We start from the raw sequence: 27,011 nt of genomic DNA on the forward strand, positions 1-27,011 counted from the left end.
TAGCAATCGGAATCTACGAGCAGTTTCTTGTCGTTTCAGTCTTGTGTGTGGATTCCAAGTAAGTCTCTTGTCAAGATGGAGTCCTAAGTATCGAATCTCTCTTTGAAGGTTAATTTGAGATTAATGAAAATATTAACCAAGCTACATTGAGGTTTATATAGGTACAAGTACTTTGAGGTTTATACTTCATTTTTGAGACTTAGGAAAAGCTCAATCCCTAATAGTTCCAAACTGCTTTCCCTTAGTAAGCAGAGAGGTCAGTGATCCCAAGACATTGATTTGATGAATTTGGTCCATTGAGAGAGGATTCTGGTCGCTGCAATCGATAGGGAGATATCCCTCTGCGCAAGTCTCCGACCTACCCCACCTCCATATCCAGTGATATCTTTATCTATATCATTAAATCTATCTTGTACATGCTATGTTTATATAGATACTTTTTTATTGGTATAAAGATATTATATCTATCGGTATAACTAATCAGTTCATTCTCCTAAACATTTTATTTCCTTCCGTCCTTAATGACGAGGGTCATTAATATTTTTTGACTGGATTAATTTTTATAACTTATTACAAGTCATAGGCTACCACTGTATTCAATTTTTAATTTCGAAATAGCTTATCTTCATTATTTCAATGGATAAAAAAAACAACACCCGATTCTTTTTCTTAGACCTGTCCGAGATGTGTTTTTTCTTTCAACAACTTGTGTACATCCACAATACATATTACAGATTTCACTTCCTAAATTGTTTCTAAGCGTTGGATTCTCATATAATAACAATCTTTTAGAGTGATTTTGACTCTCAGTTAGTGAGTTCAAAAAGGAATTTTAAAAGGGGCTTACCTAGGGAGTTACACATAAGGGGGGGGAGTGAAGAAATGGAATTTGTTTAAATTTTTTATTTACTAGTTACAAATCTATTTTGAAGGTAAAATATAACCATTAATATGATAATTGTACCAGTTTTTAAACCTTTTAAGATGCGAAAAAGAAAATTCTCTAATTCACTTCTCATCCAGAATTCATTTTATCCCGGTCACAAAATCAGAATCCTCATTCCTTTGTCAATGTTTGAATTTCTAATCAGAATCTTTTTTAATGAACTACGTCATTTCCTTTATATCTTAATAATAATTTTTGTATTCTGTCTTCTAAAATTTCTAAATATTTTAACACACATTGAGTCAAAAATTAAGGAGAAAAACTTTTTTTTTAATTTCAATTTATATTACTCCATTTTCTAAACACATCTTAAACTATTAAAGTATCGAAATATATTTCTTTTCAACGTAATCTTCAAGGATATGCAGCATTAGTTTTAGTTTGAAGACAATAGCAAAGTACAACAGTCTTATAAATAGTTTGAGTGAACCAGGACTGACCAGATAATGTTTTGTGAAGGATGCATCAGCCAATACTTGTAGAATAAGGTTGTTGTTGTAGTTAGGAAAGGTTGGGTCACCAATTCTGTATGACATGGCTAATTTGGCCGATAGTGAGGCATTAACAGTACTTGTCATCGATGCCCAGCATGACGAAGGCATGCATTTTTTTATAAGTGCCAAAAAAAGCTTTTGTACGTCTTGAAAACCAAAAAGTAAAAAATAAAATAAATAAAAAAAACTTTCAAAGAGCTTTTAAAAAGGTAACATGACAAAGTCCTTTTTATACTTTTAGATCGATTAATACCCTTTTTATTAAAAAATAAATAATAAAAAGTTATTTATTTTATTACTGGTAATCTATACAGTAAATGATGACTATTATGTTGGCCTTAATAAAAACTTATTTCTAGACTAATTGTTAAATATTTTACGAAATACTTGATGCTAATTTTCTGAAGAAGATTCTGTCTGAAGTCCTGGGTTTCGGTCAGTTGAGAAGAACTCTAATAAGTGGCACTTTACCGTACCATCTATCGTTACAATCTCTGTGTATATATTATACATAACATTATAATTATAATGTTAATATTAACAAAAAGTCATCCTTAACTCATCCTTTTGCAGTCCGAATATTTTACATAATACTTTATTTTCTAAAACCTTAAGGTAATGTTCTTGGTGTAAAAGGCATCCATAAAAATCAGTAAGGATAATAGCTTTGTAAATTATAACTTATTAGTTTTTGGACAAAGTGCGCGAGCTAAACTATTTCGAAATTGAATAATAACAATCAATTCCTGCTTTTATTTCTCCATCAACTTCATTTTGTCTAGTTACCGTACAACCTTAATACTTAAACCTGTCTACGTTTTCAAATGTATTTCCTCCTATATGGATATAACATTTATGGAAATAAAGAGAATAATTATTAAAATTACCACAAAAGTAGGAATAAAGATAATTTTTTAATTGTATTTATTTTACTTAAACATTTTTTAGCTTTTCATTCTCTCTTATATTTTTTCTTCCTCACTTTTATCATAATTTTAATTTTAATTATTTGCATGTATTTACTGGTCTGATTTTCTTCCTTTTTTCTTGTCTTACTGTTTTATTTTCATTTTTAGATTGTTACTATCTGGTTTATACTTTTTTCTGAAATTCAGACCGAAATTTTAGTATAATATAGTATGAAATTGAAATTATAGTAAAATAAATATATCGTTTTAGTGTTTAATATATAAATAGTGTCTAATTCACTATCAATTTTTCATGATGTTAATTTTATTATTTTTGAGGTTATGAAATGGTTTTGTCGACGTCTGATACTTAAGATTTAATTGTATCAGTAACCACCCAAACCCACTAGTTTCTAACCTTGCTTCCTCTTCCATTCCTGACAATCCTCCGAGGCGCCTGAAAAGAAGATGGCCTCGTGACCTTATATTGTAAACTGTTTTTAGAGTTCTACTACTGGGTAGTTTATCTACATCCTGTATCATATCATTATGTCATTATGATCAAATTTATTTGTTGTATTTTTTATACAGTTGTAAATATCAATAAATAAATTTAAAAAAAAAAATTGTATCAATGCTTTTTAAAATTCCTAATTGCTGAGAAAAAAGTTTTTTTTTAAAAAAAAAAAAAAGAAAGACCTAGAATTGTTTTTCGTCCTTGTCTACTTCCCTTTTAAATATTTAGAAATCCTGAACCAGCAAATAATTCCCTGCAATATCTAGCAGGCTATCCTGCCGACATCGATTGTATATTCCTTCGGCATCGAATACTCTTCAAGATAGATTACAATTTCGATGGTAAATGGATGAGATGGAGCCGATTGAATTTCATCAGCTGTAGATAGCCATCTTGAAAGGGAACCGGTAGGATAGATTCAGTCAGAAGGGGCACCATTAAACAATTTAAAACGCATCTTGTTAGAGAAAATATAAAATTATACTTATTTCTACATCAAGTTCAATTGCACCAATAAAATGCAACTGATCCTAACCAATTGCACTATTTCCTCAATAATTATATTGCATAATTATGTTATTGACCTAGCCATTATGAAGCATAGAAGTGACCATCGTTATTGAGGTCGCGGTTTGGTTGCTACATTCAACAATTCGAAATGAACGCACGTGGTTCTTGGAGTTCATGGTCCGGCCACTTCTGTGGAAGGAGGAACTCCACATTACCGAACGATTCGTTCAACTCGGTATAATATGCTTTATCATCATTGAAACACATCTTGAAATATACGGGGGCGATTAGATTCGTATTGCTGCAAAATAGAAATGGTTTTAGGATATTAATGTGATGCAGATAAATGAAAGTACTAAAAGCATTCGTTTTAATGGGTACTTTAGAAATGTAAAAATCGTTAAAAAAATTATCTATATACATAGAAACATCGAATGTTATAAATACAAAATAACAATATTTCCGAAATTTAATCTATTAAATCCCTAAATTTAAATTAGACATTGTTGGACATTGGAACAGATATTATTAAATATTAGAAATGTTTTATAATAAATTAAAACAATTTTTTTAAAATTATGATGAATAAATCAATTTTATGAACTTATCTTTCTCTTTATAATTGTAAGCTAAAATTATATACTGAAGACAAGACTATGTATGTTAGGTTAGTTTTATTTTCTACTCCTTTTTTATTTCAAACTTACTCGAGGGCTTACCCAGGATCAATGGCCATGGTCGTTCAGATTGTAACATTTCAGCACGAAAAAGATGAATGAAACCAAAATTAGTAATTATATATAATTAAAGCACTGCTTCTTTAGTTATTACAATCATTTTCTTGAAAAAAAAGAAGTTAATTTTTATTAAATTAATATTCTTTTTCCTTATAGGAGAGAGGGAGTTGTGGCACCCTCTGCCGCTCACTGTACGCCCATGTATACATTACTATATTTCTTAAAACTCAATTATATTTATTTTTTATTAAATTGAAAAAAATGGCATTGTATATGTTATTATTCCTCTTTGTTAATATTATTATTTCATGTTTTGGGAATCTGTAATTAATTAATTAATTTTTTTGGGATATTTTATTTCTAATCAACTTTTACTTAAGTTTTATTTACTTTACTTCTGAATTATTATATTGTTGAATTATGTATGTAGTATATTCTTTGACTTCCTAATAAATTTGGATAAAAGTATGATTTTCATTTCATTCTTTTGAAAATACACAAATGATAATATAAAGAGCAAATTATCAATCTTCTTCTTCTTTTACTGGCACAACAGGCGCATAAAGCTCCCCTTGGACTTCTCAACAGCTGCCAACCATCTCTCTCTTCTTCTTTAAGGGTAACAGGGATCCTCAGTTGTCGCAGATCCCGCCCCACAGCATCCCTCCCATCGGCCCTTCGGCCTACCACGTCACCGCACACCATCCGGAACGTTAATGTACAATTTATGTCCCACGCTTTTCTCGCTCATCCTCATCACATGGCCAAGCCATTTATGCCTCTGTAACCAGACTTACGAGGAGATTCTACATTGCTTGTAGAGCCCAAACAGTTCACCATTTTTCCTTCTTCGCCAATTACCAATTTCCATTCTAGCATATGGGCCCCTATGATCCTCCTCAGAATTCAAACCTGTCGACGAGGTTAATGCTTTCATTGCTTAGGGTCCTCGTTTTCCTATTGTATGTGACGATTGGCCTTATCAACGTATGTACAGGGTGAACTTGGTGGTACCGCTAACAAGTTTGCTTTTTATTAGCCTTCAAATGGAGAAATAGGTTCTATTTCCAGCAGCAATTCTGCTTTTAACATCTTCTTTTTCATTTTGTGTATTATTGATTACAGAGCTTACATTGGCTCTAAAAGCTTCTTACCACTTCGAAAATGTAGGGACCCATTACAAAGCGACTGTGCCTCTAATCCAGGGACTCCTTACCCAATACAATATTCGTTATACCCCCATTAATTTGCAGGCCCATATTTTTTCTTTTTTTTTATATATTTTATTTTATACCAGATCGGCCTAGTGGGCCTTACATGGTTGATATAACCGTTATACATTATATATATTATTTTTAACAGTTGATTATGGGGAGGAGGGGGGGGTATAGTCTCGTACAAAAGACACCCCTGACTATATACAATGTTATTATTAAAAGAAAAAAAAAAAAAAAAAAAAAAAAGCCTCCTAATAAAAGAGGAAAGTAAAATTAATAACAAAAAATAATGATATTGGTACACTTAAATAAAACAAACAATTTCTCTCTTATAGTAAAAAGAAACAAGTTAATTTGAAAAAGGGACGCGAGAAGAAAAGAGAAAAAAAAAAATAAACAAATTAAATGAGTAATAATAATAAGTAAAATAGAGGTAGTGTGACTATGAATTAATAAATATAAAATTTATACCAGAATGTCCTGCAGCAGTCTGGGCTTCAGTCTTCAGCTTGAGGTTGGGTTTCCCAGGTTGTAGGTCACTGCTCCTTTTAACTGTCGGCAACTGGGAGTGGAACTTCATGAACAGATTTTTGATGTAATCCTCTATTGACTCCATATGTAATTCGCGGTGCAATTGGCTATTTCTTATGAACTAACATTAACATTAACTACGATTCTTAGGACTTTATTTTGAAAAGATTGCATTATTTTCCTTTTCGAAAAGGATGCCGCTCCTTAGACTTCACAGCCGTACATGAGCAGTGGCCTGAAGATTGTTTTAAATATAAGAACAGTTGTTTCTGGTTTTAGTTTGGAATTTCTGTTTAGGATAGGATATAGCATTGCTAACCTTGCATAAGTTTGATGTTGATATGGTGATACCATGTATGGCGGCGGTCTAGGTGAATTACCAGGTATCTTACTGTTTTACTAGCAGGATTTTTCTTTTTATCTTATCTTATTAAATTATCGATATTATAATATCTTATATCATTATTGTAATGTATAATATCAATATTTCAGAAAGCTTCATTTAGAAACAGCTTTACGTTTTACTGCCCTCAGCCACTATAGATAGCAAACCTAGTACACTTTCAACCAGTTTCTTTTGGTTTTTTGATAGTCGCATCAGTCGTCCCTCTAGACATTTTTCATTTAATTTAATTATTTTTTCTTAATAATGGTTACCGAAAGCCAAATTTCAATATCGATATGACAACCAATGTCAACCAACATTCCAATAAATGTCACTTAGGTTATTCTCATTGAAATAGTTTGACACGGTTTGGATGTCAAATATTCGAAATATTTGCTTCTTATGGTAGTACCTTCATCTTTGTTTTTAATACAGTGTTAATGAAAACCTCTCTCTGCACTTGCTTGCTTATTTGATAAATTACTTACTTAATTTATTTCATTAATTTTACGTTTTAAAATTTTACTTTACATTTAGGAAATCTTTCACTAAAAAAAAAAATACTAGTCACCATATATAGATGATTTAATACTTAATATAACCAGGAATTATTGCGCCTTTTGTGACGGTAATTCTCTCATGCGCTTAGTTGTCAAGGTAAACTAATTTTTTTCTCCATTTTGCTTCAAGTTTCTAGTTTTGCTTGCATTCCCTCCATACTAATAATATCAAGGCTAAGGCAAGTGGAAATACTTACTAAACAAATAAATTAATGTCGGTTTATAAAATCACGTGTTACTTTATTGCTGATTCTCGGTGAAGGTAAATCAGCCTTCGCATTGAAGACCAAGTTAAAATTGATTCTTTTATTGGAATATGATAGTATAAGATATTTTATGCAAAAATAATATAAGTTTTAATAACCTAAATAGTGAGGTAAACATAGCTTAACATTTAGCTGCACCTAACTTAACAATTAGGTGTTAAATTAATTAGGAGCGTAAATAGATTTATAATTAATCACTGTTATAATTATTTATTGTTATTATAGCGGTGAAGGCACACTGAGAGCACTCTGGGGTCCATCTAGCTTCATTAAGTGGGTATCCTTAATTAGATGAAAATCTGGTGGTTGAGCGTGATTTTGACCAAATCACCTCCTTGCACAACCGTAGGGCTTAGAAACATCACTTCCTTACAAAATACTGCACTCCTGACCCCATATGAGTTGTGGTGATACAGATTGTTTTTTTATTGTAATAAAATTAAAAAATAATTTTTATTAAAATAAAATTAATTTCGAATTGATATTTATAAATAGGAATACATGTTCACTGCCTATCAGAAGTTTAAAGAACCTTTTTTTTTTTTTTTAACTGCATACATTTTGGAATAAATAAAACGAAACTAAATTAGCTTTCCAAATGGAACTTTAAAGAAACAAAATTAAAGTTGATGGAAAAATTGCGTAAAGACCTGTTGATTGTGTATTTGCATATTGTATATAGTAGCCTAATATGTATAAAAACAGGAAGGAGATATAAATCCAAAAATATATGGATTCTATTGAAAGGAAGTTTTCCAAAATGCAAGTATTCTCTCTGCACGGTTTTTATTCAATAAAACTGACGATCCTATACTTTTTACCCCTAGTATGTTTTTAGGCATCTTTCATTTATTGACAAAGTTGACTTTTCCGACCTCTATGACGTAGTTATCGACTATATCGCTTTTATCCTCTGACTAAGACAACCTCTTAGGACTTGACCCTCGTTTGCGTCATTCGAGGTCAAATGGTTATGATGAATATCCCCCAGAAGGCACGACCGAGGTGAAGATTGGAGCCGTCATCACTCGAACAAGGCTTTAAGTAAACATATCCGAGAGCCTTGGCTCTATCAGATCGTGAATGGAGACCATCGACTGTGACGCAGCCTTGGGTACAGTTAGCCTTGCAGTTGTGATCCATATTTGCCGGGGTACATCCCTATATCGAGGGGTCTGCATTCTTCACTAACGACTCCCCCGGCCGTCGACCTTACGGCACCTGATGAAGGAACCTCAGTATTGGCAGAAACGTGCCTTCGGGTCGTGATGGCGGTACTTGCCAACGCACAGCGGACACTCCCTTCTCTTCGGAGTTCTATCGAATTGAGTATCGATTCTGTGCTGCTCTAAGCATAATTTTCTGTAATTCGGGATTGAATTATTTCATGGGTTCAAAAGTTGAATACATACAGATTTTTTCTTAGTATAATATCAACTATGAACTTCTAAACTAACTCGGGTTCGAATCCAGCTGTGGCATATAATTATTTATTCTGTTACTGTAGCCGTTCGTCAATCCTGTGGGTTCGGAAGCCCTTCGGGGTCCACTCAGCCTCATTAAGTGGCCATTCTTATTTGGGAAAAATCTGTTGGCAAGGCGTGATTCTGACCAAATCACCATGTACCACAGTTCTCTAGTATCAGTATTTCTACACATCATAGGTTATGGCGATACAAATTTACCGTTAGTTCCATTGAACCAAAAAAAAATTTTTAATTATGGTAGTTGTTTGAAAACTTATTTTTTGTGAAGTTTTTTTAACGGTCTAACATTATATTGTATATATGTAATCGATACTATATATAAAAACTCTGGAACGTAATTTTTATCAGTTTTTCTATTAATGTGTTATTTTATAGTCATCGTGGTCCTTTACTTTATTTATCTACAATATAAAAATTAAAAACATTTACAATATCTTATAAAAATTACCTATATTATTACAAAAAATATAAACTAATTATTTTTACATTCTTATTCAAGTAAAAGTTATTTATTTACTAACTAAACAAAATTAAAACCATTTGCGGTTTTCAATTCTTCCCACCAGAGGGTCCCAGTATTGCAAAACGTTATGCATGTCTGTGAACAGCCTAAAAAGTCCTACAGAACTAAAATTACCTGTTTAAGGCGGTTGTATGTCTGTAATGTATACATGAAAGGATGAAAGCAATTATATCAATAAAATGACTGACCGAAAGTAACTCTTTTAAGAATAAATTTTTCACATTTTTAAGATTAAGAGGTGTTTAATATAAGATAGGTTTTATCCTCATTGAAATAGGACAGCAGGGTTTTAGGCAATATCCGATTTTAACTGAAACAGTGGAAACCGCCTGATTTTTCACGATTACATTACGCCTTCGTTATCTTGTATTAAACTGTTGTGTTCTTGGCAGGGACAAAATTTATATTTATTATTGCCACTTTGATAAATCCTTAAGTACGGAATTTTATGACAACAGAAAAAAAAATGTACATAATATTCACCTTCCTTTGTTTTAAGAGATTTTTTTTTCTTCAAAAATTACAATAATAGCTTTAGTTTCAACATGTAGATTGGTGTGCCATCTACACAAATTTTGGGGATGTGTGTAGGGTGGTAAGCAAATGTTGTGTGATGTACCAAATTTTTTTCATAACAAGAGAAACTCCTCGATAATTTTTGTATCTTGATACCGATTGCATCGAATCAACGGTTCGAATTAAATATTCTCTCGTTCAGTTTATTTGCCAATAATATTTGACTAGGTGTCGAGCCATCGATAACTGTTACATATTTATGAAAGACCTTATCTCGACGGATATTTATTCCAGCAGTAGAGGGAAATGGTGGAACCTCCAAGGAGGAGGGATCGTCTAGAGGGCCGACATTCCGTCGGAACTATTTACGAGGAGGTAGAATTATTAGGTTCTTGACTCGGCGGGTTGGCCATGCAAATTGCAGCCGGTGATTTCTTCTCACTGGGAAAGGTGTTTGTCTTCCCTTCAATCTTGTTTGCTTTACCACCATTTCCAGAATGCGTGATGAGGAGGAGCCATTGGAACTAGAAATATTTTTTGAATGAATTTTTTTTAATAATGAATATAAATACTCAAATATTCCCGAATTATAATCATTATTTATAATAATTATTTAAAATTAATTTGTATAGATATCAATATATTAATTAATTAACTTCCTTCAATGCATGCTGACTCAAATAATAATCTATTTGCGTTTAATTCATTCTAAGGAGCTCTCATGGAGAATTTTATGTTTTTAATTTAAAAGATTTATTGCTTAATTTTTTTATCATTTATTTGTATTTATTATTTATTTAAAACTTTATTCTTAACGTATTCAGTAGGTTATACCCTTTAGTTTTACTTCTTTATTCATTGTCACCCGAACAACGTTTCAAGCTCTCCTACCCATTATCAAGTTCTAAATTTTTTTTAAAAAATATTTTATATTGCTATTTACAACTGTACATTATAATATATTTAGTAAATCTGATCTAAGTTAAATTGGAGTGTTACAGGCGTGTAGAGAAACTACCCATTGGTAGCACTCTAATGAAATTTTACATTAGCTGGTCTCGTGGCCATCTTCTTTTCAGGTGCCTCGGAGGATTGTCAGGAATGGAAGAGGATGCAAGTAGTTCTAAAATAAAAAGTTTTCCATCTAACATAAAATTTCATCGAAATGCACAAATCATTATTTTCATTAGAATACAGAAAAAAATTAATACAATTAAGAGAATCATAAGTTTTTTCTATTATTTTTTTATTTAAAATGATACCTTATCTAATACGATTTAAAGTGTTTCCTATATTGACCCTGTGCCTGATAAATCGTTTCAACGAAAGAAGTTATGAGTCATAAATAAGACATATTGCAGTGTTTTAATCATTTCTCGGCAAAGAGTAAAAAAAAAAAAAATAATAACGCTGATAAATCTCATAAACATCCTAAAATCAAAACCTTTAATCAGTATGAAGAGATTAAAAAAGCACATTGTTTTTAAATAATTTTTTTCTGATAAAAAACGGAAAAATTATAAATTATAAAAACTTTTTTTCTTTAGTTTTTCTATTATTGTGATAATTTATATACATCATAGTGCTTTAATTTATTTAGCTACAATAACAAATTTCAAAAATTTCCAGCTACGGATATATGCCGGGGATGTGATAACAACTTTATTGATATGGTAGTATCGACTGACCTGAACTGCCACTTTATAGAATCGATTGTTTCGATTTTCTCTAAACCAGCTTTCAATGTAGTAAATCAATGAGCAATTAAATGGTTTTTAGTTTTTAATTTTTTTCTAATGAAAACGGGTAAATTATTAAATCTAAAAAAACAAAAACAAATCTCTTAATAATATACCTCCTTTACTTTAAGTGGCTAAGCGAATAAAAACTGTCTATTCCAAAATTTAACTTTTTTTCTCAGTTTAATTATTGAAAAGAATATTTACAATTCGTGTACAAGATTTATTTCATTGATACGATGATTTTTTTTTTATATTTGTAATTTAAGAACTTTATGTAATTTTTTTTAATTATTTTTATCAGTCCTGTCATTTAATAGCACTTTTCGGATACAAAAAAAAAAAAAAATCTGTGAGTACAGCTATGTTGATCATACTCAAATCAACTCACAGATTTTATTCTTTTTTTGTATCCGAAAAGTGATATTTCGTATATTGTGTAATACGTGTTTCCCTACATTTATACACGTATTGTTTTTTTATTTTCACTCACCAATATATGGAATACAAAGTAAGTATTACAATCATGCAAAATTTCGAATTAGAGTTTTCGACGGAATATACGGCTTTGAGGTTTCCTTAGTCGAACTATTTTTATTTATAATTATCCATTATAATTTTAGAACTATTTTTATTAATAGTCCTGCCATTTAATAATTAAGCTTTACTCACGTATTTTCTTTTCTTGTTTTATTATCTTTCTGTATTCGAAAAGTGATATTTCGTAGATTCTTGAGTCTTATTGTACAATTTTTTTTTTTCAGATTGTTTCCAATAGTGTTTCCGTACTGTTTATATAGTCTATTTTTTTATTTTATCTTACCAATATATGAAATACAAAGTAAGGGTGTATTGTGATCGTGAAAAATTTCGAATTTGAGTTTTCGGCGTAAATAAACGAATTTTAGGTCCCTTAAGTCGAAATAAACAGGTCTAGCTCAAAAACGATAGATTAGTCTTTCGAAATTGAAATTACATGTTTAATGCAGCAACATGCCTGGGATATTGTGACAGTAACTTTATCGATAAAATCGACTGATTGGAAGTGTCACTTTATAGAATCGATTTTTCTCGAAAACTACTCGATTTTGATTAAACTTGCCATGTCAATATGTAATTGAATGGTCTTTAATTGCTGCTTTTATTGTATTTTATCCTCATCAAAATAACCTAACAGGGCTTAAATAACGAATTAAAAAAAAATCTCTAAATTAAATTTAATTTTGTTTATTCTTGCGTGCGTGAACAGCCTGGCTCATAAAAGAAAAGTTGTGCGAAACTGAAATCACATATACAGGGCCTGGCCAATCGTGATTAGATAATCGATAATAAACAAAATGAACGAACATTCTAAAATCAGAAAAATAATATTAATATATTACATTTGTGTGTCGAAGAATATTCTCTATAATATCACCAGCAAACTGTAGATAATCTAATCATAAAAAAAATCTTCAACATAAATAGATTCACATGACCTGCCTGCTATTTACAGAAACGTATGTACACTTCATGAAATGCTGATAGTTCCTCGAATTACTTTCTACAATGTAAATCAGCTGTGAAGGTAAGACTGCTTGGGTTTTCTTTACATCAGCATAAGCGGTCTTCTTGGTACTGTGCTTGCTAGATATGAGGATATGTATATTTTAAAAGGTGGCATATTCCGTTTATTCAAATTCTTTCGTAACAACAAAAATTCAACAATTTTTTAAACCACTATCAAGATTGTAATGTAATATACAAAACAATCAAATACTAAATTTTAAACCAAGGATATGACTATCGAAAATTTTCCATAATACCGTAAAATTTGGCTGGTTTTCTTTGTACATCAGCTCTTCCTCTTTCCTGGTAGGTTTTTGTTCCTGACAATGACCTTCTATGTGGGCGAAACGTTTTGATAACACCAAATGATTAATAATGCAAAATAAAAAAATTATAAATAATAATAATAATGCTAATATAATAATAATACAATAAATAGTTGACCTATCAAAAAACCAAAATTTAAAACGATATTTTTTTTTCTAATGATTTATTGTTCCTATACGGTAATAATAGCTATCTTCAAATGGATTCTACAGGTACTGATGTATCTATAGATCATATAATTTTTTGTCTTATCTCCACCAGTTATAATAAATAATATAATTTAATATTAATAATAATGAAGTTCCTAACAAAGGTTCCATGCCGAAAACTCAAATTCGACTATAATAACCGATACTATCAATCGCTCTCTGCATGCATTTTTCTTGTTATGCCCCTCCATACCCCCATTCTACTAAATCAGTTTTAACGCAATCTCCCATCTACGATTTGGTCTACCCCTCGGACTTTTACCTGTCGGTTCAGTGTTTATTAACATTTTAGGGATCCACTCGTTACTAAGCCCTACAACCTTGCACGCCCATCTTATACGCCGCAATTCTATAACTTAAATTATATTTACCGGGTGTAGTTCCCTTAATTCAGTGTTGTGTAGCCTTCTGAAGTCTCCGTTAATTTTTCGGTCCAAATATTTTACTTAATACTTTATTTTCGAAAACCTTAAGGCCCTGGTCATCCCTTAGTGTAAGTGGCCACGTCTCGCACCCATATAGTGGTAAGGATAATAGTTTCGTAAATTCTAATTTTTCAGTTTTTGGATAGAAGAGGTGAGCTAAGCAATTTTCAAACCGAAAACCAATAATCATTTCCCGCCTTCAACCTCATCAAATTCTTTGTTTCTAGTTACCGTAGAACCTAAATACATAAGCGTATCTACCTGTTCAAACGTAATCCCTTAAATATCTACATCCCCGAAATTGCTAACCATGTATTTTGTTTCATCCCTCTTTATTTCAAAAACTATTTAATTCTATCGTTTCCTTGTCCTTACCCAATAATACCACATCATCAACATACGCAAGAACCGGTATTTTACCACCCAAAATTAAACCCTTTTCGTTATTCATCACAGTTTTAATGACAAATTCATAATTTAATGAAATAAATGTAATTTTGATGATTAACCCGTATCATAATAAATTCTAATTATAAACATTATTTAGTGGCATTAAAATGTATTTAGGAACTTTTTTTTTTTTTTTTCAATTTATATGCCATTGAACAAATACATTCACCTCTTTAACATTTTATGAGCCTTCTAAATCCGGACGGAATATTTTATAGATGCTCTATAATTTAGATGGTCGTGGCGTGCGATAGACTGACTACTTTCTAAAACAATATCGAAACCTGAGCCACGGGGCGATACGGCCCCAATAGATTTCTCGTCCTATTATTCCTAAAGAAATAATGATAATTATACAAAAGGTTCTTTTCTCTTCTTATAATTCTTAAGGAAAAAAGCGAATAAAAACAATTATTGGGCGTGTAAGGTTGTGGGATTTGGTAATGAACGGATCCCTAAAATGTTATTAAACGTCCGAGGGATAGATCGAAACGTCGAAGGGGGATAATTAGTAGATTTTTTTCGGAGGCACGTCCCTGGATAGATGTATGTAGACAACGATTGCTGGTATCGGCATCGAACCATAGGGTTAGCTAAGCCTTTATTATTATTTTTAAATCTTTCTGTATCCTTCAAGATAACTTAAATCACGTTTACGATGTGAAAATTTCCGCAATCATACAAACACTTTCACTCGAATACACAACCAACATGATTTACAGGCTCAATATTTTATTTTTTCATAGGACTCAGTGTCGGTTTCTAAGATTAATAAGGTTTAACTATCACATCGCCTTAGAGGCAAACTTTTAGAAATTTTACTTATATAGACAGTGAGGAGTGTTATTCATGGGATAGACCGAAACGTAGATGGCAGGATAAAACTGGTTAGTAGATTTGGGTATGCAGGGTTTCGATGGGGGAAAAGTTTCTATTCCTTATCCAGATTCCAGTCAACTTATCTAGTTTTTATCAGTGTTTGTCTTTAATTTTGGTCGTAATACTCAGTTTCATCATAACTAATCATCTTCAGGCAGCAGCTGGATGTCGAAGAATACATCTCCCGACGTTCGGTATGCGCCTCGCCCGCCATCGAGGTGAACAACTTAGCAATAATGCGGTTGCGCTGGCAACAGTTGCCATTACTCTAATGACGCTCTTGCGAAAACTTATAATTTGCATAAACGGATTCGGTGACTTTGTACTTTCGGCATTGAGATATTCATGTTCACATATTTTAGAAAGTGGAGCATCATTTCATCGAATAACTTTGTTTCTTCAGTGAGCAGGGGTTAGACCATGCGACTGCCATGAGAAAGTTATCGAACAAGAATTGTTAATTCCGATGGGTGCTGCCGCATAGTGTCAAGGTCCAGAAGTGCAGCTTGTACTCCAACTGTTTTAGTTAGACTATATCTAGGTACTAATAACAATAAACATTCGGTCATACAATAGATACAATGGGATGCGACAGGATATGATCTCTCAGGCACTTCGACTGGTATTGATACAATTTTCTTGAAGAGCCGTATTATGATTAAACTCGGTATACCAAAGTAGAATTGAATGGTTTTTTATATTAGATATGTTTTGTTCTCTTCGAAATACTTTATCAAGTGCACTCAGGCAGCCCTAATCTTCAATAGCATCTTCAACGACCAAGAGGTTCCAACATTTTCAGAGCAATATGATCAGACATGTAGTGAGGCTAACTTTACTTCGAAAAGCAAAGGCGGATCACATGCATACGACACTCAAACTATCGATTGTGACAAAATTTATATCGAGGAGGCATATCAAATTTTTTCAATTCAAATACTGTACAAACCCATTATTTAGGACACTGACACCGACAGGACAGCCACAAAGGTGGCAGACACACACAAACAGACTCGACTGAGGACTACTAACTTACTGACTGCAGACATTACGAATACTCTCTTAAAAGTAGTTCGGGTTCGAATCCGGCTGGGCAGATAATTAATTTATGTGACACTGTAGCCGTGAGTCAACCCTGTGGGTCACGGAACCCTCCTGAGGCCCACCCAGCCTCATAAAGTGTGGGTTCTTTAATCAGGGTAAAATCTGGCGATTGAGCGTAATCTTGAAAAAAATCAGATGCTTGTATAGTTGTTCTAAAAACAGTGCTTCCTTACAACATGAACCCATGACCCTTTATGGATCGTAGGGCTTCACATTATTATAGATCCTTGGGGCTTATAAGAAATAAAAAATGGATAAATATAAAATATTAAAGAATTTTATGAATAACTTAAGGAGAAAAAATGAAAAATAGAGACATCCTCTATAACAACAAGAAAATTCGGGATTTGAAGTTCAATTACTTTCAGTTAAACTGTTGTATTCTTGACAAGAACAAAATTTATATTTGTCATTTTCATCTAGTGAAACCCTAAAATAGAATTTTTTATAGCAACACAACAAAATAATGACTTTTTTTTTATTCGAAAATCACAAAAATAGCAATAACTAAATTGTTTCTACAAGAAGTCGGAACGAGATGTGCTAATATGTTATTTTAGCTCCTCCAAAAAAAAACGCCGGAACAATTATTCCTTGACCAGACTGTACGTCGATAAGTATATAGGTTAGTTTATTATATTAACCGCCTTTTAAGAGGGGAAATATCTCCCCCTTCACGTTTACTTCTTTCTCGTTTTAGTTTAAGTTTAACTTATAAATATCGACATTTAAAACTTTCGATGTTTACGACCGATATTACTCTCAGATCCTTTTATCTGACACGAAAGTCTACTGTCTGACTATCTTCAGTGTTTAATTTAATATTAGAATACATTTTAGAAAATAAAAATATTACAGATATTACAAAATAAAAATATTAGAGATTATATAGTTATAGCAATCATTGGAATCTATTATAAGACACTCTATTAACTATTTACTTAATAGGTAATATACATTTTAATATTTTAATTAATTTTTCAAAAAGAATTTATATATTGTGCATACATATATAAGACGTTGCCACAATTGTTTGATGTGGGATATCAAATTTATTATTTGACAAATTACACCTAATGATCCCATATTTCTAAGTTTATTAATGTCCTAATGTTCCCATAGGTATAATTCTGAGGTTTGATATTTAACTCTAAATCTGCTGTTTGGATATAAATCCAAAGATTCTCCTGTATTTATTGGGTCAACTTAATTAGACTGTTTCCTTTAAATTGTATTCAATTAGGAACTTTTTCTTGCTCCTTTAGTAATTCGCTCTTACGTCCATTCCCCTCTAGAGGGGAAAATTCCCTGTTGAGTAATCAGGTCATTTTTAAAACGTTCATACAGTCTGGTCAATAAGTAATTGTTCCTTTGGGGGGTGGTAGGGAGTGAAAGTAAATAATTATCCGAGATGTTAATAAATTTGAAAAAGTTTATCATAAAAGTGAAAAGTTAAAAATCAGACATGCCCCTTGGCAACAGCTTACTAGATCAGCTGCCTAAAATTACCGGTTGGTCAAGATATCGACCTTATCAGGAATTGTGCAACGGCTTGTTTGTTTTTTCTACTTTTTTTTTTAAGAGATAGGAGTGGTGTTGTATAGCGGTCGCAATGGCAGGCTACAATTACTACATCTTTGTTTTGGCCGTACAGTTAGCAGTTTATCAAGATGCAAGATAGTAAGATGATAGATGTGTGTCATTGGCAGATATCTTTGTTTAGCCTGCCCTACCTAGGAAGGAGGTACTGTTGTTTGAACAGGACTTGCAATAGGGGAACTCTTCAATTACTGTCAATCACAGTAATGAGAAAAGTAGAGCGATCGCTCAAGGTTGTGTAATACAATGGATTATTTTTTTGTTCGATTAAATTTTGAGTATGTCAAGTGAAATTTTGACTTGTAAGCAGAGATATAAAAGACATACCTAAATGCTCGTTGAGTCTCGTTTTTTAAATTATCGAGATAGATTCGGTTATTAGCAAAGATTTAATACATGGCACCAATATCATTCATTCCCTATCACTCCTCTATTACGAACAACACATAAATGGAAAACTCATGATTCGAGAACTGAATTTGTGAGACATTTATTTTGGGAAAGTATTATAACTAAATACATTATAATACATTTGCTGAATATATTAGAGCATCGTTGAAAATTTCTATTAGATAAAAAGTATGCATTGCGTATTTTATTTTCGAATTTATGTTATTATCTTAAGATACCTAGGAATTCACCTCTATCGTCGCCTTACCTGAAACCACAAAATGTTCTTTACAGATCCAAAATCGGACCATCCGTTCAGGAGAAAATAGAAAAGTAAATACTACTAATTTTGGTGCGTCCCTTGAAGCGTATTCTATCCTAAATAAAAAATCCTCATTAAAACCAGAAACAACTATTCTTATTTCTAAAACAATCCTCAGACCACTGCTGATGTAGGGCTGTGAAGTCTGGGGAGCGGCATCCTTTACGAATAGGAATAAATTACAATATTTTCAAAATAAAGTCTTGACGAATCGCAGTGGATGCTCCTTGGTTTGTAATAAATAGTCAATTGCATTGGAAATCACAAATGGAATCAATAGAGGATTGCATAAAAAAAGAAGGTTCATAAAATTCCACTTCCAGTTACCGACAGTTAAAGGAGCAATGATTTACAACTTGGGAAACCCAACCTCAACCCGAAGACTGCAGCCCAAGTCTGCTGAAGGGAATCCTGTTATAAATTCTATATTTATCAATTCTATAATTGGCATTACATCTATTTTTTTTTGGGGGGTCTTCGTCCTTTTCTCAAATTAACTTGCTTATCCTCTCCCACCCCCTTTAGACGGCAATTATTTGTTTTATTAAATCTATAAATGTCATTGTTTTTGTTATTAACTTTTTATTTTGGTTGAAATGCTGTTAGGTCGACAGGGGATACTCCCTTAGTTTAATCATAAATTAATTTTGATTTTAGATTACTTAGAAAATATATATTATTTAAACATTACTATTAAAATAAAAATAGAAAGGAAGATTTGTTTTTAAAATATATATATTTTTTTCTTTTCATTATCGACTAATAAGAAATACCGCTAGTATTTTTGATTTGTGGAAAAAAATGTTTAGACAATACAAGATTTTTAATATGTTTAATTTAAAAATTTTATATTCTCATCCAAGTAAAGATTATAAAACGTTTTATGTCAATTATTTTTATTGGAAGAAAATTGATGACCGTATGGATTAAATTGTAGGAAGATAGTCTGGGTGACGGTCAATAAAGCTATCAAAATAGTAAAACAATACTATTTATTGTTAACCAATGTTTCGCTTCACTTTGCCGGGCTTCGTCAGGGCTATCAGATTGAAATAAAGATAACAGTTGTCAATTAGGCTATCTTCCTACAACTTCAATTTTTTTATTTTAATTATAATTTCATCCATAAAGACTTATATTATTAAATGTTCCTTATGTACCCGATCTAGCCCGAACCCGATTTTATTCCTTCCATAATAAACTCCCTAACCACCCAAACCCACTCGTTTCTAACCTTGCTTCGTCTTCCATTCCTGGCAATCCTCCAAGGCGCCTGAAAAGAAGATGGCCTCGTGACCTTATATTGTAAACTGTTTTTAGAGTTCTACTACTGGGTAGTTTCTCTACATCCTGTATCATATCATTATGTCATTATGATCAAATTTACTGGTTGTATTTTATTATACAGTTGTAAATATCAACAAATAAATAAAAAAAAAAAAAAAAATTATAATTTCATTGAACGTGAAAAGTTTATGCTGAAAACAAAAAAGCCTTCGCTTAAGTTGTAAATCTTCTTTATGATCGAAAAAAATCTTTAAACTAATTAAAAATAGTCAATGCATTGTTCAAAAACACATTTCAATAAAAGTTCTCTATGCTAGAAAAAACAATTATAGGTATCCTACAAAACGTTAGTTGAAACATGAAGACACTAAAATTATTCGTTGTTTTTTTTTTTTTAATGGTATGAAAATATTATTATTATTTTTTTCGAACGCTGCATCTTAGCTTCAATAACGATATGCACATTTTCCATTATTTAAATTTTGTGTTCTTCCTTATTTACCCCTCGTTAACGGACATTTCTATATAATGAAGAACATCAACTGCCCCGTGAGTGTCCGTTACAGCGAAGTTTTATAATATAAAATATTTTATAAAAATATAAAGTTCAAAGGAGAAAGTTGGGGAACTTTGGAGACAGTTCCATCTAATAAATTCTTTAAGGCTAGAAGAAGATATTATTAAACATTTATAATTAGAGATGACACCCCGGATGATTATTTATGCCTCTACTTTGGTGATATTGATTTAAAATGTATTCGATTATGCACTGGAATCGATAGTTGAATTCGAACTCGATGTCGAGACAAACTCCTTTCACGTGGAGACGACGTCATGGTTGAACCGTTCCTTGGGAGAATTCGTTTAATGTCCGCTCTTTAATCTCTGATAACTACGGTTCGCTGCCTTCTGTAATAATCCTCTACCATTTATTCCACTACTTTTTTTTTCAATTTCCGTTTCCTTTCGTAAATTGTACCATATTATTGTTAAATAAAATATGGTTTTAAGTTAAAAGACAATATGCCGACATTAGCATTCAATAACCCTAAAATTATTGCCTATTTTATAAATTGTTATAAATATATACTTAGGTTAATTATTGTTTTATTCTTTGGTTTAGAACAGTGGGCTTCTAACTTAAGAAGTCAAAGGAATCAATTCTATCTTTAAAGTGTTCGGTAATAATGTATAAGAACCAGAGTAATTATGGTTTTAAGGATTATAGTATTCAATTAGTAGTTTTAAAAATTATAAATTAAAGGAAGTTCAAGAAAAAACAGAAGCAGGCTTAAAAACATCTTGAAATGGTGAAGTCTGTTGTGAAGGAGCCTGAATCCTGACATTTGTTATATGTGACTCCATACAATAAAACCATGGATTTAGAAAACAAATTAATCCTTTTTACTCTTTACTTACTGTTAAAACGATATTATTTATATTATATTGTATTTTAATATATTTTATATTTGTATTTACATTATATTTGTTTAATGTATGTTTCGTTTTGTTTTTAGCCAAAAGAATTCGATCGTCTTACGAACCCAATTGCCTGTTAGAGTCCATACTATTATAGGTGAGTACTTTTCAATAATAATACAACAATAATTGCAATAATACTGCCTTTATGTTTTTTAGTTCTAAAAATAAATCGTATAAATATCCTTTAGCTTATTAGTAACTTATTATTTATGATGAAAATAAATTACAAATTAACCTCTTAATAAGCAAATTAGGGATCATATGTTTAAAACTAAATAAATTTATCTAATATTAACTTTTCCTAGTCAATTGAAACTTTTTCTAAGTCAAGTATAACCTTTCTCATTTCAGTATTTGAGGTTCATACGTTGGCAGGTGATCTTGAGCCAAACCATATCAGCAACTACGAAAAACCCAATGAACACCAGTAAATCGACGAAATCTCCACCATCCTTCCTGAAAAATAAAAAAATATATATTATTTTATCATAATAAACAATTTTTGTTGTTAATTTTATCATTAGGTTACGTTTCAAATGGAAAAGGTTTATGTTGAAATGAAAAAAAATTAGGGGGAGCATAATCCAACTCTCCTTCGAAGCAAAAGTGAAGCCAAAAGGGCGGGCCTCATAATGGACTAGGGCAAAAATTAGCTATAGTTGAAACTAATAGCTAAAATTACCATGAATACGACCCTTATTCATGAATGAACCTCTAATAAATAAATATCCTATCCATGTCAATGTTTAACAATTTTAGCTATTAGTTTAAAATATAATTAAATGTTGGCCCACTCTGGTGTAGGGGAAGAATAAGAGCTAATCTCCAGTTGCCTTCTGTATCAGTTTAGATTAAAATAGCAGACATTCCTTTTAACCTAAACGTAAATCTATGCCCAGTGGGCGTGGCCTTTTTGGCTTCAGTTTTGCTTCGAATGAGAGTAAGGTTATTCCACCCCCTGATTTTATTCATAACTTTTTCCATTTCAACTAAAACCTCTTACATTTGTAATGTAACTAAATTATAAAAATAATAATTTTTTTAAATTGATTATTACTATAAAAATAAATTAGTTTGTAGCACTTTAACTTATGAAGGGTCAGGGGTGCAATAATTGTTAGGATGTACTGTTACAAGACCAACAGTCGTGCAAATTTTTCCCCAATCAAGGGTACCCACTTTATGAGGATTGGTAGACCGCGAACCCACAGGTTTGACTCACGGCTACAGTAACAGAATAATAATTCTCTGTCAAAGACGGATTCGAACCAGGTTCCTTCAGCCTGCCAAGCCGCTCCCCTTATTACAATAAAATTATATATTTTTTAGGCAGGAGAGTGTAGATTTCATTGATTTAATGATCTTTCATTGGGTTTTCATAGTTTCTAATATGATCTTGTACAAGATCAAGCGTGATAATTATTTTACAAGAATTTTCCTTACTGTATTAGGTTCTCGAAGGTCCTGATTCTGTTTTTTGAGTTGGATTTTCGAAAACCCGTGTGCTTTTTGATTTATTGTTACTTAAGCAGTTTCCTTGGAGATAAGGATCATTTAAAGATTTTCGAGAGTCCTTTCCTTTTTTTTTAACCAGATTATTGATCACGGTTGTACATTCCGATTGGATGTTATTTTTTGAATTTTATTCAATATGGGGATGGTTTGAATTTATTTATTGAGTAATGAATAACTCAATAAATAAATTCAGCTGCCCTTTCCTCCGCAAGTGGGAAAATGAGCTCGGTTCGGAGTTCCCCAGGATGAATGTAAATATTCTCATTAGGAATGATTGTTTTAAAGATATTATTTTATTTTATGTTTAATTTTTTTTTTTTGTATTTATTCATTTTTTTTAAATTTTCTATTTCTTATTTAAAATTTATATATTTGAAAACACGGTGTGGATGAGCTCTATGATCCATATTACCATTGGGCGTAATAGTCCACTTCTTGTGGCGTAGGAAGAAAAAAAAAATTACCATTGTCTAAAAATATGACATAATGTATTTAAAAAAAAGGGTATTTTATTCAATATAGAAATCGTTTGGCCTTATTTAGATCACTTGACCTCTTGCTTTGAAAATTATTTCCGAATTTTTGGAAATACTGTTTTGTTTATGATTGATATAATATAGTCGTGACTTGATTTTTCAAAAAATATTATAGGTATCTGTTCTACATTGAATGAAATAATGGAGTAACATCCTCCCTACTTAGGTAAAAATATATCTAATTACGTCCAGCAATTTAAGTCATTTTTCAACTTCGCTCGCTTCCAGGACTCATCCTTCGTTTTTTTTTCTGAGCAGCTCTAGCAATGTCCTGGAGGAAGCCGTAGCCCGGAAATTCCTGACGTAGAACGTGAGACCAGTTGTCCTTGGCTCCTATACCACCTGCCACAAATTAATCCTGCGATTTTCCAAAAGTATTTTTATTTTCTCCAAATAAATAATTTTTTTTTCTTTATCATATGTCAAAGACGTACCTTTGACTAACTATCGACTTTGTACTAGAATGAATTTACACCTAAATAGGGTGTATTTATAGAAGGAAGGTCAATTTCGTTTCAATGTGATAAGGATACATAGGAGATTGTGGTTTCCCGAAAAATTGTAAATATTTTATAGTTTAAAAAAATTTAGGAAGTAAATTATATGGATTTCGGACATAGAGAGCCAGAATATTATAGTTATAACGGGGTAATTATATTAATTTTTAAATAATAATTGTTAAATAGGTTATTATTATTATATTATTGTTGCATTGTTTTTCAAATTTATATCCTGAAGCCAAGGACTCCGAAACGTAGGTTAATTTTAAAATAAATCATTATTTGGAAATGAGAAAAAAAAAAACACTAAATCCATATTTTTGTAACATTACACCTTCATCTCAAATGTTAAGATTTTTTTCCTTGGAATCGAGTTTCGAGTAGTTTCGAAAAGGAGCCATGAGTGTCATATACCCGGAAGCAGCAATGCCTCCATTATCGAGATGAACCGATCGAGAAGGCCACCAGTCGTGATGTAATATTGGAAAGCTGTTGTAATTGTGAGGTGATGAATCGTTCTCCAAGGGAGACCGTCGAGTGTAATATCCGAAACAAGATGGAAGCTTATCCAATTAAATCATTTAATCGGATAAAGGACTTACCTCCTGTAACCCTAGACTGTGCCGAGGCAGTCTAAGGTTTCAGTACGCCCTCACCTTTCTTCATTGCGTAACTTTTTCAGAAAATTCTACCTTTGTTTAAGCTACTCGTGAGATTTATTTCACGTTGATATGGAAAAACAATTTTAATAGAGTGTGAATTACAGACATGTGAGAACTTTTTCATGATTTATGTTGGATTTAGAAGTTGATTTATAGGTTAAGTATGGCGTTTGTATTTCTAAATAAGTTTAATAAAAATATTAAATTAATTAAAATTTGGGCCATTTGACATACAGATATCTATTAGCACTCAAATTAAAGCTAGTTTAATGAGCTATAAAGTAGTTTATGATGTTTATCTTCGTAAGAGTAATAGATTACCTGAAATTTGCTAAAATAAATTGATTTATAGTTGTTCGGACAAATTTTCATTTGCCAAATTTATATTTATATGTGAATATCAGAAGATAAGTGTCATAAACTACTTTGTAGTAAGTTAAATTTCCTTTATTTTGAGTGTTGGCAGACATAGGTGCGTCTTATGGATCTAGAGATATATTTTTTCAAAAATCCAATATTTATAAGAACAACTAGAAATTTTAGACATTTTGTGAGTTTATTTTGTCAAATATCATAAATAATAATACTCCTACAAATATAAACATAATTAACTATTTTGTAGTAAATTTAATTAGCTTTAATTTGAACGCTGGCAGACAACTGTACGTCCAATTATTTCTGAAATGAAGTTTTTCATAAATCAAACTTATTGTCCAAACAACTATAAATAAATTTATTTTAGCAAATATCTTGAAATCTACTATTCCTACGAAGGTAAAGGTTATAAACTTCTTTATAGACCATTAAACTAGCTTTAATTTGAGTGCTAATAGACATCTGTACGTCGCATAGTTCCTGAGATATAGATTTCTCAAAATAAATTAACTGACTAATAATCTTTCAGTAGATTTTTAAGAAATTTTGCTTTTTAAAAAGCTATATCTCGAGAACTATTGGACGTAAATAGCTCTTTTAGGGCTAATATTTCAGCAAATTTACTCTTCTTTAAATAATGTTCTCTTAGATTTTCTAGTGTTGTTGGTAGTTTTTAAGATATAGAGCTCCGAATAAAAAATTAATGTTTTTTGAAGGTTTTGAAACAGCCACCATTTTGTATTCCCCCTACCTATACTTGGCAGACTCATCAGTTTTGACTAGTAATTATACATAGTTTTCATTAAAGTAATCTACAATTGGGGTTAGATAACTGCCTTTTTTTCTTCCCGGCTCTTGTACTATTAAGGTCGAGAAAGAAATTTTCTCATCCTTAATTTTTTTTAAGGAAGCTTTAAATTACATTTATTTGTGTTATACTGAGAAAAAGCATTGATAACAGCTAAAAACAAAATTTAATTTTAGTCCTGGATTAACGGCTGACATGGAATCCTCATACAAGAATGATAAGACAGGAAACTGCTCGTCGATTCCGACTACTACAACATTTACTAGACAAATGGTCTAAACTTCCAATCCATTACATAAAACTCATCAACATGACTGTAATAAGGCCTATTTGTACGTATCCAATCCTTACAGTTCAAAATCCTTCGTAAAATCCTTAATACCTCCTACTACGTCACAAATCAAGTCATCCATCAGGACTCCAATGTTCCATATGTTGCCGATTTGGCCAGAACCAGATACCAATTCTTCCACGATTAACATCCCAACATCCAAACCCACTTGTTTCTAACCTAGATTATCCTACATTATCTGATAACCCTCCTAGGTGTCTGAAAAGACGATGATCCAGAGATCTTCTCTAGAAATGTTATTGGAATTCTATCAATGGGTAGATTCTCCCCATGTTTGTATCATGTCATATCTTATAGCTAATTTACTTGTTGTATATATTTTTATACAGTTGTAAATAACAATAAATAAATTATTTAATCCCATACCGTTAAAATCGGACATTTTGTTCCTCTTAAGGTATAGTATATGTTCCCACATTATGTCCATTCATTTATGGAACACCCTACGTAAGTAAATATACATGTATATATTTGCATTTTGGCTCTTATAACGACCTCCTTCTTATAAAATAAGCTTAAATCCGCAATACGTAGTTTTTTTCTAGGCATAATAATACCGTTGAAGTGGGGATGAATTTCTGTCTATATTTCGGCATGTTTAAATCTTTTTTCTTTTTTTTTTAAACACTTTTTATTTATTGATAGATATTACAATCTGCCACACAGTTGTGGGCAATAGGTAATAGTGATAAATGATCACATTCATACTAAAATAAGAATAAAAGAAATAAATGAATGAAAAAAAAAATCTCTTTTAAAATAAATACAAACAGAAGGATAAACAAAATGAACATAATCAAACTATGTGTATGAAAAAAAAAAAAAATAAAATAACATAATGATAAAATAATATAATATCTAGTCACATTTACACTCTTATATACAATATTTACACAATCGACCTG

At 31.4% G+C, this 27,011-nt stretch overlaps 1 protein-coding gene across 5 annotated transcripts in view; it reads left to right on the forward strand.

Annotated features, from left to right (window-relative positions):
• The window catches only part of Fhos (Formin homology 2 domain containing), a gene marked incomplete at its 5' end in the record, with an annotated part of 93,892 nt that overhangs the window by 21,449 nt on the left and 45,432 nt on the right, over window positions 1-27,011 (forward strand). For all 5 annotated transcript variants that reach the window (XM_067053462.1, XM_067053465.1, XM_067053460.1 and 2 more), the window contains 1 exon segment: window positions 21,394-21,452. In XM_067053462.1, the coding sequence (XP_066909563.1) occupies window positions 21,394-21,452 (59 nt within the window).

This window comes from Halyomorpha halys, unplaced genomic scaffold (assembly GCF_000696795.3).
Source record: "Halyomorpha halys isolate HHAL.00 unplaced genomic scaffold, Hhal_1.1 Scaffold1123.1, whole genome shotgun sequence".
Taxonomy (NCBI): domain Eukaryota; kingdom Metazoa; phylum Arthropoda; class Insecta; order Hemiptera; family Pentatomidae; genus Halyomorpha; species Halyomorpha halys.